The 17,354-nt window shown below is 38.5% G+C and overlaps 1 protein-coding gene across 1 annotated transcript; it reads right to left on the bottom strand.

The window, feature by feature from the left end:
- Positions 1-206: 206 nt before the first annotated feature.
- rab11al (RAB11a, member RAS oncogene family, like) lies at positions 207-17,033 on the bottom strand. The gene is made up of 5 exons (XM_058053630.1): positions 16,756-17,033; positions 13,451-13,646; positions 11,999-12,192; positions 10,137-10,217; positions 207-649 (listed from the first exon to the last, which is right to left on the bottom strand). The coding sequence occupies exons 1-5, from the start codon at positions 16,793-16,795 to the stop codon at positions 510-512; spliced, it is 651 nt and encodes a 216-aa protein (XP_057909613.1). The 5' UTR covers positions 16,796-17,033; the 3' UTR covers positions 207-509.
- Between the last annotated feature and the right edge of the window lie 321 nt (positions 17,034-17,354).

The raw sequence follows: 17,354 nt of genomic DNA, 5'->3' as shown, positions 1-17,354 counted from the left end.
TCACAAGATCTTCATCCGCTGCAATGATCCTCAACTGATTTGTTCATTTACTGGTAGAATTTAAAGATTATTTATATAGAATAATTTTTAAAACGAGGTCTAGTGTTCAATAAATATGTCTCTGTAGACGTCTAACATTTATTGGGGGAGTGGTGGTAGTTTAGTTCTTGGGAATGTTCCGGTGATGGTGACAAATTTCAATGTGATTTGTTTAAAAAAAAAAAAAAATGTCATCATGAGATTTGCCAATCAGCTCTTGATTATTGAGCGGTCTTGCTTGAAAAAAAAAAAAAATGCTGATGGAGCCGAGAGCGGAACTGCTAAACTTGTCTGTTTCCCGACCTCTCCTCCATTGTGAACACCTAACCCCTCTCCCCGCCTTCCTAAAATCACTACGGTAGTCCTTGTGTGAGGTGGTCATCTCTACCCACCTCTTGGTCTTCTTGCCATGGTTGTCTCTGCCCCAAAAAGCGACGAGGGAAGAGGTCGGCGGTGGCGCCACCAAGTGGTCAGTTATTCTGGCAGCACATTCCCTTACTGGACGTGTTCTGGGTGGGCTCCACTGTGATGGGCACGACGTTGGAGGCAGGCGAAAAGTCTGAGTCATTTCGTCCCATCATCTGCCGCTGCGACACAATGCGGTAGATGGCTGTGGGGAGACGTGAGAAATGTGACGGATGTGTTCACCATAAAGACGTTTTGCCTCTCATCGGTTCATACTCATGACTAGATGGGCCAGGTCTAGTCTGAGGTGGTGGTGTGGGACAATCCAATCCAATCCAATCCAATCCACTTTATTTATATAGCACATTTTATAAACAGAGTTTCCAAAGTGCTGCACAGACGAGTAAAAATAAAAAGTAATAATCCAAAACTAAAAGAGCATTTAAGAAATAAAATAATAAAATAGATATTCAAATATTAAAAACAAGAAACAAAGCAATAAAAGTATAAAAAATAGAACCAATTACAATAAAAACAAAGAACTAAAAGACACAGGACCATAAGACTCACTCTGAGTTAAAAGCCAGAGAATAAAAGTGGCTTTTAAGACGAGACTTAAAGCTTTCGATATTGGGGGCCTTTTTTACTTGGGAGGGCAGAGAGTTCCATAGTTTGGGGCCGACCACAGAAAAGGCTCGGTCCCCCCTGGTCTTAAGTCTCGTCTTGGGCACCACAAGTTGGAGCTGGCCCTCGGACCTCAGTGACCGAGCTGGAGAGTAAACTTGGATGAGGTCCGAGATGTATTTGGGGGCCAGCCCATTCAACGCCTTAAAAACAAACAATAAAATCTTAAAATCAATCCTATGTAACCAATGAAGGGAGGCCAGAATTGGGGTGATGTGCGCCCCCCTTTTTGGTTCCTGTTAAAAGCCGTGCCGCAGAGTTCTGGACTAACTGTAAGCGGGAGACAAGGCCTTGTCTTAACACCACATATATTTGAAGTGACTACTTGGGGAAAACAAATTCACATCTGGTTCAAAATGGGAGTGAGAGAGGCCAGGGTGGTCTGCGACACCACCAACCACCCATACAATGCTGTCCCTTCCATTTTTGCTTTCAGGTGCCTCAATGATCACCGTTACACCTGGATGGAATGCTAAAGAAGGTGATACCATGCTCACTGTAGTGATTGTTTCCTGTACTTGGTCCTGCACCATGCCCTCAAAACTAGAGCTGTCCTATCTAGTCTTAAATTTGAGCAGGAAACTGATGAACTCAGGTGAGGGATATGGTAATGGTAATGGTAATGGTAATGGTTTTATTTCATTTGAACATGCATCAGATTCCAATTGAGTGCATCCCATAATCAGTTCACAGTTCCACATGTCCAAAAGGAGTAGGAAGAAGCAAAGCTTATTAAATCCTACCCCTCCATCTGGTACTTTTACAATCACTAACTGTTACATTTGTTCACTTCCTGCTTTCCATAATACAGTTTAAGGTTTTTTTTTTAATAATTTACCGAAGTAGGAGGTGATATGAGCATCCAATGCCATAATGTGCACCATAGTAAGTGTCAATATTACATTTGTTCACTTCCTGCTTTCCATAATACAGTTTTAAGGTTTTTTTTTTTTTTTTTTATTTTGTAATTTTTGTCCCGTACCAAAGTACAAGGTGATATGAGCATCCAATGACATAATTTGTACCATAGTAAGTGTCAATATTACATTTGTTCACTTCCTGCTTTCCATAATACAGTTTAATGTTTTTTGTTGTTGTTGTTGTTTTTTTTAATTTTTAAAATTTTGTAATTTTTTGTCCCATACCGAAGTACTCGGTGATATGAGCATCCAATGCCATAATGGGTACCATAGTAAGTGTCAATATAGTGATATATATAGCACATCATGACTGGTTCAAGACTCTTCATCCTTGTATTTAGCAAACATCAACTGCTTGTATTGTTTCTTGAATTGGCTCATCGTTGTGCATTGTTTGATTCCCTTACTCAATCCATTCCATAGTTTGATTCCACATACTGAAATGCTATGGCTAGCATAACGTAGTCCTAGCATAGAAGTGTTTCAAATGTACTTCTTCCCTGAGATCATATTTCTCCTCTCTTGTAGAGAAGTATTGGATGACATTTTTAGCTAATTGGTTATTTTTAGCCTTATGCATTATTTTAGCTCTTTGAAGATGAACTATATCAGCAAGTTGAAGTATTTGTGATTTTAGAAATAAGGAGTTAGTATGTTCTCTGTAGGCGGCATTATGAATTATCCTTACTGGCCTTTTTTGCAGTACATTTCGCCAGTGAAGATTGCTTTTATAGTTATTAGGCCATATTTCCACACAATAAGTAAGATATGGTTATGGTAAGATAGTGTTTCCTGTACTTTAGATGATCCTGCACCATGCCCTCAAAACTAGAGCTGTCCTATGTAGTCTTAAATTTGAGCAGGAAACTGATGAACTCAGGTGAGGGATATAACTTCTTCTATGACCGTGGTCAGGACCCAAAAGTGGGTCACCTGGGATTTTTTTTTTTTTTTTAAATAATGTGATGACCAAATGTCTATGAATGCACCCAATGTTATTGTCTGCGCTATTCGCTGGCGATGCTGCCGCTAGGTGCATGTCATGTCTCAGACTTGTGGAAGAGGAAGAAATTGAGCGGTGTAGGGCTAGGCCAGGGGTGGGCAAACTTTTTGACTCGCGGGCCGCATTGATTTAACAAAATTGACAGGGGGGGGGGGGGGGGCAGACTATATAGTATTTTACATGCAACAGTCCTATTTTTACTCATATTTTACATGTAAAAGTGTCATGCAATCTGCTATGTGTGCACTTTGAAATCATTTATTTGATGTAAAGTGTGTTGGAAATTAAATGTATTATTATTTTTATTATTATTATTGTCTTTATTATTACTATTTTATATATATATTATTATATTAGATTTGTTATTAGTTATAGTAATGTTATTATAATTATATTATTATTATTATTGTGAATAATAATAACAATAATAATATTACGACTATTATTATATTAATATTATTAACAACAATATGAATATAATAATAGTAATATTATTATTATTAACAACATTCTTATTATTATTATTATTGTCATTATTTTTATTTTTATTTTTGTGCTTGTGTTCCTTTTTCCAGGAGCATTTTGTAAACAACAGACCACATCAAATAACGAAATTGATAAAGCAGCTACCTCAACCATCAAAAAGTTGGCCACGATGCCAGGTTATGTGTTGAGTTTAAATGAAATACTTTGGAAAAAACAGGCGGGCCATATTGAAACACTTGGCGGGCCGCATGTGGCCCCCCGGGCCGTAGTTTGCCCACCCCTGGGCTAGGCGATATTTTTTTAATTAATGATAAGTGTATTTCTTAATTATATGCCTTTAGGTTTGTAGCTTTTTAAACATGGCTCAGCTGAATTTCAATTTTATACCATCATATAATACATGCCAGAAATATCACGATATATGCTAAGGTCCATATCGCCCAACCATAGAGTGGAGACTTCGCGTTCCAGCTGTCCGACACGGTTGCAGACATCGTCTGGAGAAGACCTCAGTGCTGCAGGTCACATTGTGTCCTTTAATGTAGTCCCGTAAAGTATACAATGTATGAGAAGTTTGAATCTTCATGCTATTGGGGTCACCACTTGTCATTGAGAGGTAATGTCATGGAGGGGTATCATGGTTTGACGGTATTGTGATTACAGCTCGAAAATATGTTATTTTGTAATATCTTGATTGAAAAGCAGGGAAAAAAAATAGTTACCGACAATAACTAATTGATTTCATTTTCATTATCTTAAAACCTTTTGTGTCAACGCATACAAGTCAAGCCACATAGTTCATAACTTTATTACAACCTGAACACAACAGTGGTGTGACAAAGTGTTTGCCCTCTTCCTGATTTCTTTTTTATTTTGCATGTTTGTCACACATAAATATTTCAGATCCAACAAAGTTAATTTTTAGTCAGTTTATTATTAGAATGTGAAAAAGTCCCCTAATAACTGGTTGGGAGACCCTTAGCGGCAACAACTGCAATCAAGCATTTGTGATAACTTGCAATGAGTCTCTTACATGAAGCCTTTTTAAGGTCATGCCACAGCATCTCAATAGGATTCAGGTCAGGACTTGGACTAGGCCGCTCCAAAGTCTTCATTTGGTTTTTCTTCAGCCATTCAGAGGTGGACTCGCTGGTGTGTTTTGGATAATTGTCCTGCTGCACAGGATTGTCGGACGGCTGGACATTCTCCTTCACGATTTTTTGGTAGACAACAAAATACATACAGCAGATCTTCCAAGTCCTGAAGCAGCAAAACAGCCCCAGACCATCACACTACCACCACCGTATTTTACCGTTCTTCTGAAATGTGACGTTACTTTTACACTACGTGTAATGGGACCTTCCAAAAAGTCAAACGTTTGTCTCATCAGATCACTAATATTTTCCCAAAGGTCTTCGGCATCATCAAGACGTTTTCTGGCAAAATTTAGACGTGGCTTAATGTTCTTTTAGTTCAGCAGTGACTTTTCTTCCTGTCTCGGAACTCTGCTACGCAGGCAGTTTTTGTGCTTCTGATGGTGGAGTCATGAATGAACACTGACCTGAACTAAGGCAAGTGAGGCCTGAAGTTCTTTGGATGCCGTTTTGGGGTCTTTTTGAGTGATCTCTTGGATGAGTTGTCACTCCGCCCTTGGGGTCATTTTGGTTGGCCGGCCACTCCTGGGAAGGTTCACCACTGTTCCGTAATGTTGCCATTTTTTTTTTTTTTTAGATAATGGCTCTCACTGTGGCTCGCTGGAGTCCCAAAGCTTTAGAAATGGCTTTATAGCCTTTTCCACATGGATATACTGTAGCTGATGTAGCCTCTTTCTCATTTGTTCCTGAATTTCTTAACATCTAGGCAACGATGTCTAGCTCTTGATCTTTTGGTCTACTTCAGTTTGTCAGGCAGGTCCTATTGAAGTGATTTCTTGATTGAGAACAGGTGTGGCAGTAATCAGGCCTGGGTGTGGCTAGAGAAACCGAACTAAGGTGTAATAAACCACAGTTGTGTTTTAAAGGAGGGGGCAATCCATTTTTTTTTCAACACAGGGCCATGTCGGTTTGGATTAATAATGAAGGTTTAGTTAAAAAACTGCATTTTGTGTTCAGTTTTGCCATGGACCTTGATTTAAATTTATTATCTGAAACATTTAAGTGTGATAAAGATGAAAAAAAAAGTGAAATCAGGAAGGGGGCAAACCACCACCTTTTTCCACACCGTTGTGCATGTATGTCCAACTCACAAACTTTGCTCGTCCTAGGAACGACACCTCATTTTCATTTCATTTTTAGACAACCATGAGGTGCATTCACGAACACTCCGACAATCACAAGAATGCCTTTATTGTGTGTGTATGTGAGGTCTAAATAAAAAGAAGTACAAAGAAAAACAGCAAATGGATATTCTTATGCAGAATTGCAGTTTGCTGCATTTAAGTATGCTCGTAGTCCTTGAAAATACATCTAGACTCAAAACATGATATTTGACTTTGTTACATGGCGTCTTTGAATGCTGTATTACTCTTAATAATAAGTGTGATTGAAATGTTCTGCTACCATTAACGAGACTAGCAGTAGGCCCCAAATGAACTGAAAATTGGTGCACATTAGGTGCAGTTCATACATAAATATATTTAATCCTGTCCTGTCGTTTATCCTTTTGTTCATAGAATACAAAAATGGGCACACATAGTGGTTAATCATGATTAATTAATTTTAAAATTAATTAATGTGATGCAGATCTATGATCATTTGACAGTCCCCCTCCCAAAACAGGTCATATTAAAACCATATAATATAACAGGGGTGGGCAAACTACGGCCCGGGGGCCACATCCGGCCCGCCAAGTGTTTGAATACGGCCCGCCCAATCTTTCAAAAGTATTTAATTTAAACTCAACATACAACCTGGCATCATGGCCTGAGCCAACCTTTTGATGGTTGTATCAATTTTGTTGTTTGACATGGTCTGTTGTTTACAAAGTGCTCCTGAAAAAAGAGACACAAGCACATAATAAAAATTAAAATAATAATTATTATATTATTATTATAACTATTATGATTATTATATTTATTATATTAATGCTAATTATTATATTAATTATATATAATAATATTGTTATATTTGCATATTTTACATAATAATAATATAATATTTATTATTTTAATTCAATTTTTATTTTTATAATATTTTATTATTTTTAAAATATTTAAATATAAATATAAAATAATAAATAATAATAGCAGATTGCATGACAATTTTACAGATACAATAATACCAGGTGGACTGTTACGTGTAAAATATATAGTCTGCCCCCCCCCCCCCCCCCCCTAATGTTTGCCCACCCCTGTAATATAACATTATGAATTCAATGCCCTGATGCCATGAATGAATGAGCACATGGAACAGTACACACTTGGAACAGTACAACAGCGCTACTGTAAACGACATTTGTAGCTCCCAAGTGGGTTGTGGTCTAAATGCATTGTAAAACATACTTATACTGACATAATACAAATTTTTTTCAATGACTTTTGGAACATTGGCCGCGATGTCCCGTCCCGTCTGCATGATGGTGGCAATGCCTAAAGGTTACAGTCAGTGTTTTTGTTGAGTGCATTGAACTGTGTGAAACATTTCAAGTCAATTCAACTTCTGGGGGTGTAATAGTGTAACAGCGTAAGAAGATAACAGCACAGGCAACACAGTAGGGATGCATGTTGCCACAAATTCTCTTTTGTGCGTTTGTGTGCAGAGCTTCGAGAGTAAAAGCATTACACTGTGGGGTGTCCTCCATTTTCCACATGATTACATATTGCACAAAAAAAAAACACAATCAAAACAACAAATCATTTCAACCATCCATGCCCAATCCTGTCCTTATTAGTCATTGAAAAATGGCTATATAGGTCCCGGAGCTATACACCGCCTGCACCGCGACCGAGCAACACCTTGTTGTGATTGCCACTGTTAGAATGATATCATTCATTGTGTTTATTTTTGTGGCTGTGTTATTACGCAGTACAGTTAAGAGTTCAGCACCATGGCAAACTTCCGGAAGCAAAATGGCATTTTGGGTCAGCCGCCATCAACCAGGAAATATCCTGCTAGCTAATATTAAAAAGGGAGTGAGGAAAAACACGCCAAAATATAACAAGCAACAATTACTGAGGCCTTGTTGAAGGTCTACCCCTGACTGTTATGTGCATAAAGGCATAATGGTTTGATACAGCTATTGTATTTCATGTTATGTTAAGTGTATATTACTGACATAACAACCACGAAATACAAGATTAAACATGATTAAACATGTAAATTGTGTCTGTCCACTTGTCAATCTGCTGCTAACATCTCCACATGATGTGACGCTCGGCCAGGTGTGCAGTTTACGTCTCACTGGACAGTTTACTTGCTTTCTTTTCATCTCCCAGGGAGCTCATTAGCTACGCTAGCTGCTACTGGGACTCGTCTGCATAATGTTTTATGAATGAGACTTTTTTTTTTTTTTTAATGCAAGTTAATTGAACTTGAAGCATCAGGGAACTCGAATGAAATGCTTTGAGAGTGAAATGAAGTCAGACTGGAGGTCGTTCGCTCAATTCCGGTTCAACTATAAATCTCTATGGCAGGGGTGGGCAAACTTTTTGACTTGTGGGCCGCATTGATTTAACAACATTGACGGGGGGACAGACTATAATATTTTACACGTAACGGTCAATTTTTACACGTATATTTCACACACGTTTTACATGTAAAAGTGTCATGCAATCTGCTATATGTGCACTTTGAAATTATTTATTTGATATAAAGTGTGTTAGAAATTAAATGTATAATAATAATAATAATAATAATGATTATTATTGTTATTTAATAATTATTTTTATTTAGTACTATTATTAATTAATATCATGAATATTAATAATTATTTTTAATTTAATATTATTATTAATTAATATTATTAATGGTAATAATTAATAATATTTTATTGATTGTATTATTAATATAATTATTATTTATTTAATATTATTGGAAAATATATATTTTTTATATTTATTATTATTATTATTATGTGCTTGTGTCCCTTTTTTTAGGAGCATTTTGTAAACAACTGACCACATCAAATAACGAAATTGATAAACCAGCTACTTCAACCATCAAAAGGTTGGCTCAAGCCATGATGCGAGGTTGTATGTTGAGTTTAAATGAAATACTTTGGAAAGAACAGGCGGGCCGTATTCAAGCACTTGGCGGGCCGGATGTGGCCCCCGGGCCGTAGTTTGCCCACCCCTGCTCTATGGGAATTTATGGGCATTAGCGATGGTCTTCACTGAGGCACTCAAATCAAAATCCAGGTGGTTTTGCCGATGACGTGGATACTGCCGCCATCTAGTGGCAGTTGATAGATGGTGTCATATTTTAAACCTATACACCTGTACTTTATTAACCGTACTACTTGCGACTTAGACTAGGGGAATGGGTGATGCTCATGTATTTATAAACACATAACGCAGTTTATCGACATCGGGCTACCCATGTAGTATTTACGCCAAAATGATGCCTCTGTTTGTGTACATCTTCCAGTTAGCGTACAATACACAGCGAGTCTCATCGTGTTATTAATACGCTTTGTGGGTCCAACTGTGCTCTTAATGTATTTTTAAATCACAAACCTCCTCAAGTATTTGCAACTTGCTAGTACTGTACATGGAAACAGGAAGTGGAAGTCAGTTCCGTCGCCTGTTTCTGGTGTCATCAGCTGACTCTATAATTCACTAACAAAGACATGATGTGGCAGCGAGATCAGCATGTACACCACCTTGTTTTTTTGTTGTTTTTTTTTTTTTGCTATGAGCCATTTCTTGAATTCAATTGCCGTTACTCGCAATGTTTATTTTGCAGTTTTGCAGCCGTGATCAAAAGAAAAGCAGGGACTTGAGTTGAAAAACAATATTGAATTTATATGGAATTGGGGCGGGCATGATAGAAAATGATAGAGTAGCACTGCCCTTGATGTTCATTCAAACTTTTCATTCCTCATTTATATGAATTTGGTATTGTTTTATGCATGTAAAAAAAAAATTGAAAAACAAAAAATATATAATTTTTTTGGTGTACAAGGTGGGCCAAAAGTAGGGTTACAGTTAACACTTAGACATTTACTTACATTATATTTACATATTAGACATTATGTTTATTACATTACATAACTGACTTTTACTGACTTTTGGCCCAGCCTGTGTGTTTATGTATTTCAATCTGTGGTTAACTAAAATTAAATGGGTGTAGAATCTAGGTTAATACAGTCGTCATTCTATTTTGAAGTTTGGACAGTAACTGGACAGTATAATAATTTCTAATTTTGCATAGAAATGACGCTTTTGGAGTCCAAATATTTATGTTGAGGAAAGTAGGGGACTTTTTGGGAATAATAATAAAGCCAGGCGGATTGGCGACATAAGTCAGACTGGCCTAGGCGGGCGCCACTGTTCAAGATAAGGAATAAAAATATTTATGTTTATAGAAATTGCACTAACAATGAAGAATAAAAGCGGATTTCTACACAAGGACTGACGCCACAAGACAAATTTTAAGACTCACCTGTGAGGATGGTTTGGAAAGCAAGCTCCACATTAGACGAGTCCAACGCTGACGTCTCCAAAAACGACAGGCCGTGTTTTTCTGTAAAAACAAAAAAGCAACACATGCACATTAGCGGTGCCCGATGCAACTTTTGCCACCTACGATCCGATTTCGATATTGCAGCCTTGAATATCGTTTGATATCAGCATAGATCAGGGGTGGGGCAAACTACGGCCCGGGGGCCACATCCGGCCCGCCAAGTGTTTGAATACACACAATCTTTCAAAAGTATTTAATTTAAACTCAACATACAACCTGGCATCATGGCCTGAGCCAACCTTTTGATGGTTGTATCAATTTCGTTGTTTGACATGGTCTGTTGTTTACAAAGTGCTCCTGAATAAAGAGACACAAGCACATAATAATAATAAAAAATAAAATAATAATTTTTATATTATTATTATAACTATTATGATTATTATATGTATTATATTAATGCTAATTATTATATTAATTATATATAATAATATTGTTATATTTGCATATTTTACGTAATAATAATATAATATTTATTATTTTAATTTTATTTTAATTATTATAATATTTTATTATTTTTAAAATATTTAAATATAAATATAAAATAATAATAATAGCAGATTGCATGACAATTTTACAGATACAATAATACCAGGTGGACTGTTACGTGTAAAATATATAGTCTGCCCCCCCCCCACGGAAATTTTGTTATATCAATGCGTCAAAAAGTTTGCCCACCCCTGGCATAGATCATACATGCGGTCATCCCTCGTTTATCGCAGCTTTTTCACATTATTCAACTCTCTAGACATTAAATAACACCCATATTGTCACAATTTGTATTACTCAAAAAGGTACACACGAAAATCCGACATATTATACATTTATGACATAACAGATGGGCCGCATGTAGATGTGGTTAGCATCTAGGTCTCGGGAAGACCTGGGTTCGATTCTCCGCTTGGGCATCTGTGTTGAGATTGCATGTTCTCCCTGTGCATGATTTTTCTCTGGGTACTCCAGTTTTCCAAAAACATGCATCCTTAGGAATCAATGTGAGCGTGAATGCTTGTCTACATGCGCCCAGTCTCTGGGATAGGCTCCAGCGTACCTCCTCGACCCTAGTGAGGATAAGCGGCATAGAAAATTGATGGAAGAACAGACTCACACTTCAGCAGTTCCATGTTGACGGACATGAGGTCTGATTTTTTTTTCAAGGAGGCATTTTGATGCAAACGTGTTACTCTCTTGAAAGCATATTGTTTGTTGTGAGAAGCCAAACTCTATTTTATGATATTATTATTGTGCCTGCTGTGAGATCATTTCAAATTGCAATAAATGCCTTCTCTGGTGATCCCATCTGGCCGTTGTCTCACCAAATCCAGACAGCTGGCCAATGCAGAATACTACATTCACAATTAGAATGCTTCTTCTGCCTTGTATTTGTATCATGTATCTTATTCAGTTTGTTCATTTAGATATTTTTATGCTTGAAAATGCTTAATTTAGGCAAAGAATACTGTAATTACAATTTGCTTAAATAGACTTTTTCTTTTTAACTAAAAATAGACCTGATTCAAACAAGCAATTTTGTCTATGGATAAAATACATGTTTCATTTGTTCATATGGGGCCCCTTGTGGCTTCTCCGGTCATGTGTTGGAAGCGCGTAGTTATGTTTAAGTCTTCCGTGTATTGCAATACAAACGAGTGTTCCTAATTGGGAATACTCAAGAGTCATGAAGAGCTTTAAAAAAACACACACACACACAAAAACAACATGACGACATTGTGAACCACGCAGTAATTAAAGCAGTTTGTTTGCTTAGTTACATGGCGACTTACCTGAGAAAACCTTGGCCTCGTCTGTGGGCACCGCTCTGAGGTGGCGCAGGTCGCTTTTGTTTCCCACTAGCATGATGACAATATTACTGTCGGCGTGATCCTGGAGCTCCTTCAGCCAGCGCTCGGCGTTCTCGTACGTCAGGTGCTTGGCGATGTCATAAACGAGGAGTGCTCCCACTGCGCCGCGATAGTACCTGTACAGACACACATTATGTTCATATTTTATGCAGCTGTGCTTCATCAATATACAATCTCTGTGTGAACATGCCCCAATTTTCATACAATTTTGCTTCACTATTGCAGATAAACTAGTCCGTTTGCCTAATACTGTATTCTTCTGCATAATCCAGTGCGTAATCACAGTCCCTGCATTTTTTTTTTTATTATTTAACCTGCCACAAGGCCAAATAAAGTGTCAGCATTTTGTACAAGAAGTCCGCATCGACAATAAGTTCAATGCATTTGTCATTTATAATTATTTCATAGTTTTCTGCATGTATAACTATTATTTTTTCTAATATTTTTATGTTCCTCCATATTCAAAAATATGAATGTGAGGATAAGTGGTAGAAAATGAATGAATGAATATTAATAGAAACATTACTGCTGTTTTGTGGTTGAATGCGGGATAGTAGTCAACAAATATTATATTTTTTGCCTAGATTAAGCACTTTCAAGCATAAAAATGGATACATTTACTGCAACACAAACATAAGACATTCAGAAGACACATTCAAAGACGGTGTAATGATATGTAGTATTCTACACTGGTCACTAGGTGTCAGTAATAGTAATTCAGTCAGTAATTGGTGAGACAAAAGCCACGTGAAGTACTGTACAGAACAGGAAGTAAAAAAAAACGAATAAGGAACTTGCCCAATACTAATGTCCGAGTCTATATTATGTCATATTTTTTCTTATGCTTATTATATTTGGTAATTCAAGTGAAAAATTCAGGAGTTCAGGAAGACCTGGGTCAAATCTCTGCTTGGCCATCTCTGTGTGGAGTTTGCATGTTTTTGCATGTTTTCTCCGGGTACTCCGGTTTCCTCCCACATTCCAAAAACATGCTAGGTTAATTAGCCACAGGTATGAATGTGAGTGTGAATGGTTGTTTGTCTATATGTGCCCTGGGATTGGCTGGCCACCAGTCCAGGGTGTACCCCGCCTCTCGCCCAAACAAAGCTGGGATAGGCTCCAGCTGATTATAGGGTTATTATTACATGTCTAGAAGGCTCTAATAATGTTATATTTAGAAGGTTGTAAGCAGGTTTTCTAATCTCTAACTATCACAACACCAAATTAACCAATTAAAAACTAACAAGGGATTACTGTAGGCGGATTTTCATCATTTCCAATGAGAAAAATTGCCTCGGCTTCTGTCTAACCTTTTCAAACAAACTAATAACAAAAAACGGAGATTCCACTGTAAAAGACAAATACTGCACTTACGCAGAAGTGATAGCTCTGTACCGCTCCTGTCCAGCCGTGTCCCAAATCTGAGCCTTGATGGTCTTGCCTTCCACTTGGATGCTGCGCGTGGCGAACTCCACGCCGATGGTGCTCTTGCTCTCCAGGTTGAACTCATTGCGAGTGAAGCGAGACAGCAGGTTGCTTTTGCCCACGCCCGAATCTCCAATCAGGACCACTAATGGGTGAGAAAAAAAAAAAACAATCGGTGCATCGTTCAAATTATTTTATTTCGATTCCTAGGTTTGATGCTGTCCGACCAGAATAAATAGCCTAGAACACCAACGAAGAAGAGCCGGTGAGCACCAGCAAAGAAGAAACATCTCAAATAGTTTGGCTTAATTTTATTAAAAAAAAGAGTGGTCGGCTAAGTGAATTATTTGCAACTTAATATCATGCAAAGGAAAGATGATGCTAACTTGTTACTTATTTGCACAGTACGTCTCGTTAGCAACAGTCAAAGGATCTTGTCAACACACTTCCGGCGGTTTCGGCTATATTCTGTTCACCTGTGTTCACGAAATAAGAGTTTCATACAAATGGCTTACATCATACTACTACTTATATACTACTTTTCAAAAGTAAACATTTGGTGCAACTCTGGGGGAAGCGTACCACACTTCGGGAACCTAGGGTTTACTACATGTGTGTACAATACTTGTGGACCGCAGTCCCAGGGAGATGTAATAATTTATTCCACCCGCGGCCCGCCTCTGGGAACGTCCACGCCGCTGTGATTGGTCCCACTCAGCTTGTACCCAGGCTGAGGCCCGTATAAGGAAGTCGCCGGCTGTATGGAGCGGGTGACTTCTCACGGGGCTCACTGTGAACTTGTGCAGACTTTTATGAAAAAGCAATGGAATCGAAAACGAAAAAACGAAGAATTTGAATCGGAACTTAATTGTTCAAATTCAAAGGATGGCCAACCCTAGTGGTTGAAAACAGTACAGGTGTAATTTTATTTGTTGAACTGTACATAGTCTTTGAAAAAAATCATTTGCAATGACTTACAAATATGGCTGCAAGCCAGGTTAAAAAACAAAAGGGCTCTAAAATTATTCCGGTATTTGTTCTTATCTGTTTGGCTATGACATCAGTATTCGGTACGTTTTAATACATGTATTTATTATTATCTCAGCCAGTCTTTTAATGGACACCACTGACTCACAAGGATAGGATTAATTCCGCGTTACTTCTGATTTTTTGTCTTTGAAAATCTCGAGATAAAGAAAGCATCAGGTGACTCAGCCTCACGCCATCCTCGCGATTAGGAAATCGGAACTTTAATGTTGTAGCGACCGTGTTGCTGCAACGGCATTGACAAACAAAGCCAGTTGTGTTTCAACACTTTGCATTGCCGCAACGTGTTAGTCAGCAAGGGTATGGCGTAAAAAGACTCAGGAAGGCAAGTCCACTTCATGTGTTCGGTTGTAATTGTACTACCTCCTTACCTTATCTAACAAAAACAACTCGGGTGGAGGCGAATAATCATACAACCAATGTAGGTCGGCTGCCATTAGCTAAACGATACATTGTCTCTATTATATACCCCCTCACAAGCAATTGTTGGCTTGGCACTGCGCAGCGTGAAGGCTTTCAACCACCCCACACCCAATTATTAGAAACAGCTGAGCGCAAGTCTGGATGCTCAAATGAACTAGGATGCTAATTCTGGGAGGATGAACCTGTTTGGTCAGATCACATCAGATCCTGCCCCTTTAAAAGCCATTGAAAAATAATTAAATGAGAACAGGTTAGATCATTTTTCTATGTATTTATATACTCCATTAAATAAATGAGAGTTGAGCAGTGCTAGTCAACGAGCAAATAAGGGGGTTAAAAAAATTGGGGGTTACCAACGTACTTTTGCTCAGCCACACAGGCCAACAGACGCCATCTTTGTACTTTGGGATGAGTTCTTTCTTGAATTTGATAAGTTTCCTTGGTCCCATGACGGGTTATTTAGCAGTCATGCGCAAAGAAATAATGCATGGACTGTGAGCTAGCAACTCAATTCCACAAATGGACTTGCTTGTTACATACAATTTTCGCCAAAATCAGACAAAAACTGAGGCGTACGAAAACGGAACTGTGGTACGTGTATTTGATGTAATTATCTGAGGTAATGATGACTGTTCACATGCAGATAAAGAGCTTGAAATATTGATGTTCTTTCTTTGTTGATGACACAATCAGCACTCTTCTTTCTTCAGTTGGGTTGAGCTTCAAGAAGTAAAGCAGATGGAAGCCTCAGGTTAGACAGCGGGACAACTTCCTGCGCTGATGTCGTAGCAATATAAATGACTCAGCATAGCGACGTCTTAAAACTACCTTTCCCTGAGTGGAAGCCCCTGTGCTGGCTGCGTCTGGGAGCAAATCTCGTCTTCTCTTTGCTTGGTGACAAAGCTTTTGTATGGCTTAACACTAACACACACTCGATGCAGGTATTTCCAGTTTGACAACGCATCCTGCTTGTTTGAGGTCCTGAAGTTCCCCACGCTCACGTCAAGGTGCAACTATGAACTGTTTGCGCCAGCTGATGCCAGCCTGTTTTAAACAAATGTATATTTGCTTGTTTAATCACTAAACTTGTACTTGTATGTGTACTTAGCCAGGAAGTGTTGGTAGTGCTCACATTTTATCAGCATTAAGAACAGTCAATTCTTCCAATATTCTTCAGGTCGAGACTTTGAGACAGATGGCATTTTTATTTATCGGGATTGGGCTTAAAGTTAAGATAATGCTGTGTGTCATTGTGATCGAATGACCTTTCTGGCTGTGACCGAGATATGATTCAAACATGCAAATCGGCTACTGGATGATGAAATGGGACATATAAATAAAGTGAATAAAGTGCTTCTCCGCCTGTGTTTCCTAAATGAAACACACATTCATAGTTTATGACTTCGGACGTGAGCTGTCCACTTTATTTCAGCTTTGTCAGCAAGTCTATTTTGATGAATCGTCAAGAGTTTTTGACCCTTTGCTGACCGTCATCGCAACCAAAGATGATTGCGTTACCGGCCTACAAGATGCCTACTCGCCAGCACAATGCCGGTTGGCTTAACTTCAACTGGTCCGGTCCGTTTAAAGCTAATATAAGCTAATGTTGAAATAATATGGCCGGACGGCTTTAAGCGGTTACCTGTGTAGGAACAGGTGCCCTCCGCCTTATAGACACATTAGAAATAAATGTCGAGAGTGGTCGACGCTGGCAAGTTTGGCGTCAGTCGCCCGGGCGGGCAGGTGTCGTGTTAAGCTAGGTAGGAAAAACAAAATGGACTCACCTTTGAAGAGATAATCATATTCATCTTCTCTGCCTGTCATAGTTTCTCCGTAACTCGACGTATTTGCGTTTGTCGAAGTCAAGCGAACTTCAGTTGTTTTTTTTTGTGTGTGCTTTTATTCTGCTATAAAGCGACGGTGGGCAGATGTCAGAGTCAAACCACACGTCAGCGGTGATGTCGTCGTTGTCCTCCAAAAAGTGCAGAAACTCAACTCCTGCCTGACAAACTTCGCCGTCGTCTTCCTCTCCTCTCTTGTCACTTGCTACAAGCTGCGACGTGACGTCACCGCCCTTGTCCAGCCTTCGGTCTACTCCTATTGGTCGACCGCCTTTCGACACCTGTCACGCGCCTTAACACGATTGGTCCGTTTATACTGTCAATCATGCTTTTGACCAGTGCTTGGTTTCATATGGATGACGTATGTTTCTGAGTCTCAACAGGTGAAAGGAGGCACAAAGAGAGGCGGATATTACTAACATTATTTGCGTCAAATGCATCACAAATAAAGCTATATTCATGTAATAAATATATATGTTATAAACTAGATATGTGTTTTTTATACAGGACACCATTGGAGTTTACAAATCTTTTTTTTTCCC

Source organism: Doryrhamphus excisus, chromosome 17, assembly GCF_030265055.1.
Source record: "Doryrhamphus excisus isolate RoL2022-K1 chromosome 17, RoL_Dexc_1.0, whole genome shotgun sequence".
Taxonomy (NCBI): domain Eukaryota; kingdom Metazoa; phylum Chordata; class Actinopteri; order Syngnathiformes; family Syngnathidae; genus Doryrhamphus; species Doryrhamphus excisus.
The sequence above is the reverse complement of the archived record's forward strand: the minus strand, read 5'-3'. Positions and strand labels throughout refer to the sequence as shown.

Coding starts and splice junctions, on each gene's coding strand:
- rab11al (XM_058053630.1), bottom strand. CDS start 16,795: ATGACAGGCAGAGAAGATGAATATGATTATCTCTTCAAAG. Junction 13,647..16,755: donor ATATGATTATCTCTTCAAAG/GTGAGTCCATTT, acceptor CTCACCCATTAG/TGGTCCTGATTGGAGATTCG. Junction 12,193..13,450: donor TACAGAGCTATCACTTCTGC/GTAAGTGCAGTA, acceptor GTGTCTGTACAG/GTACTATCGCGGCGCAGTGG.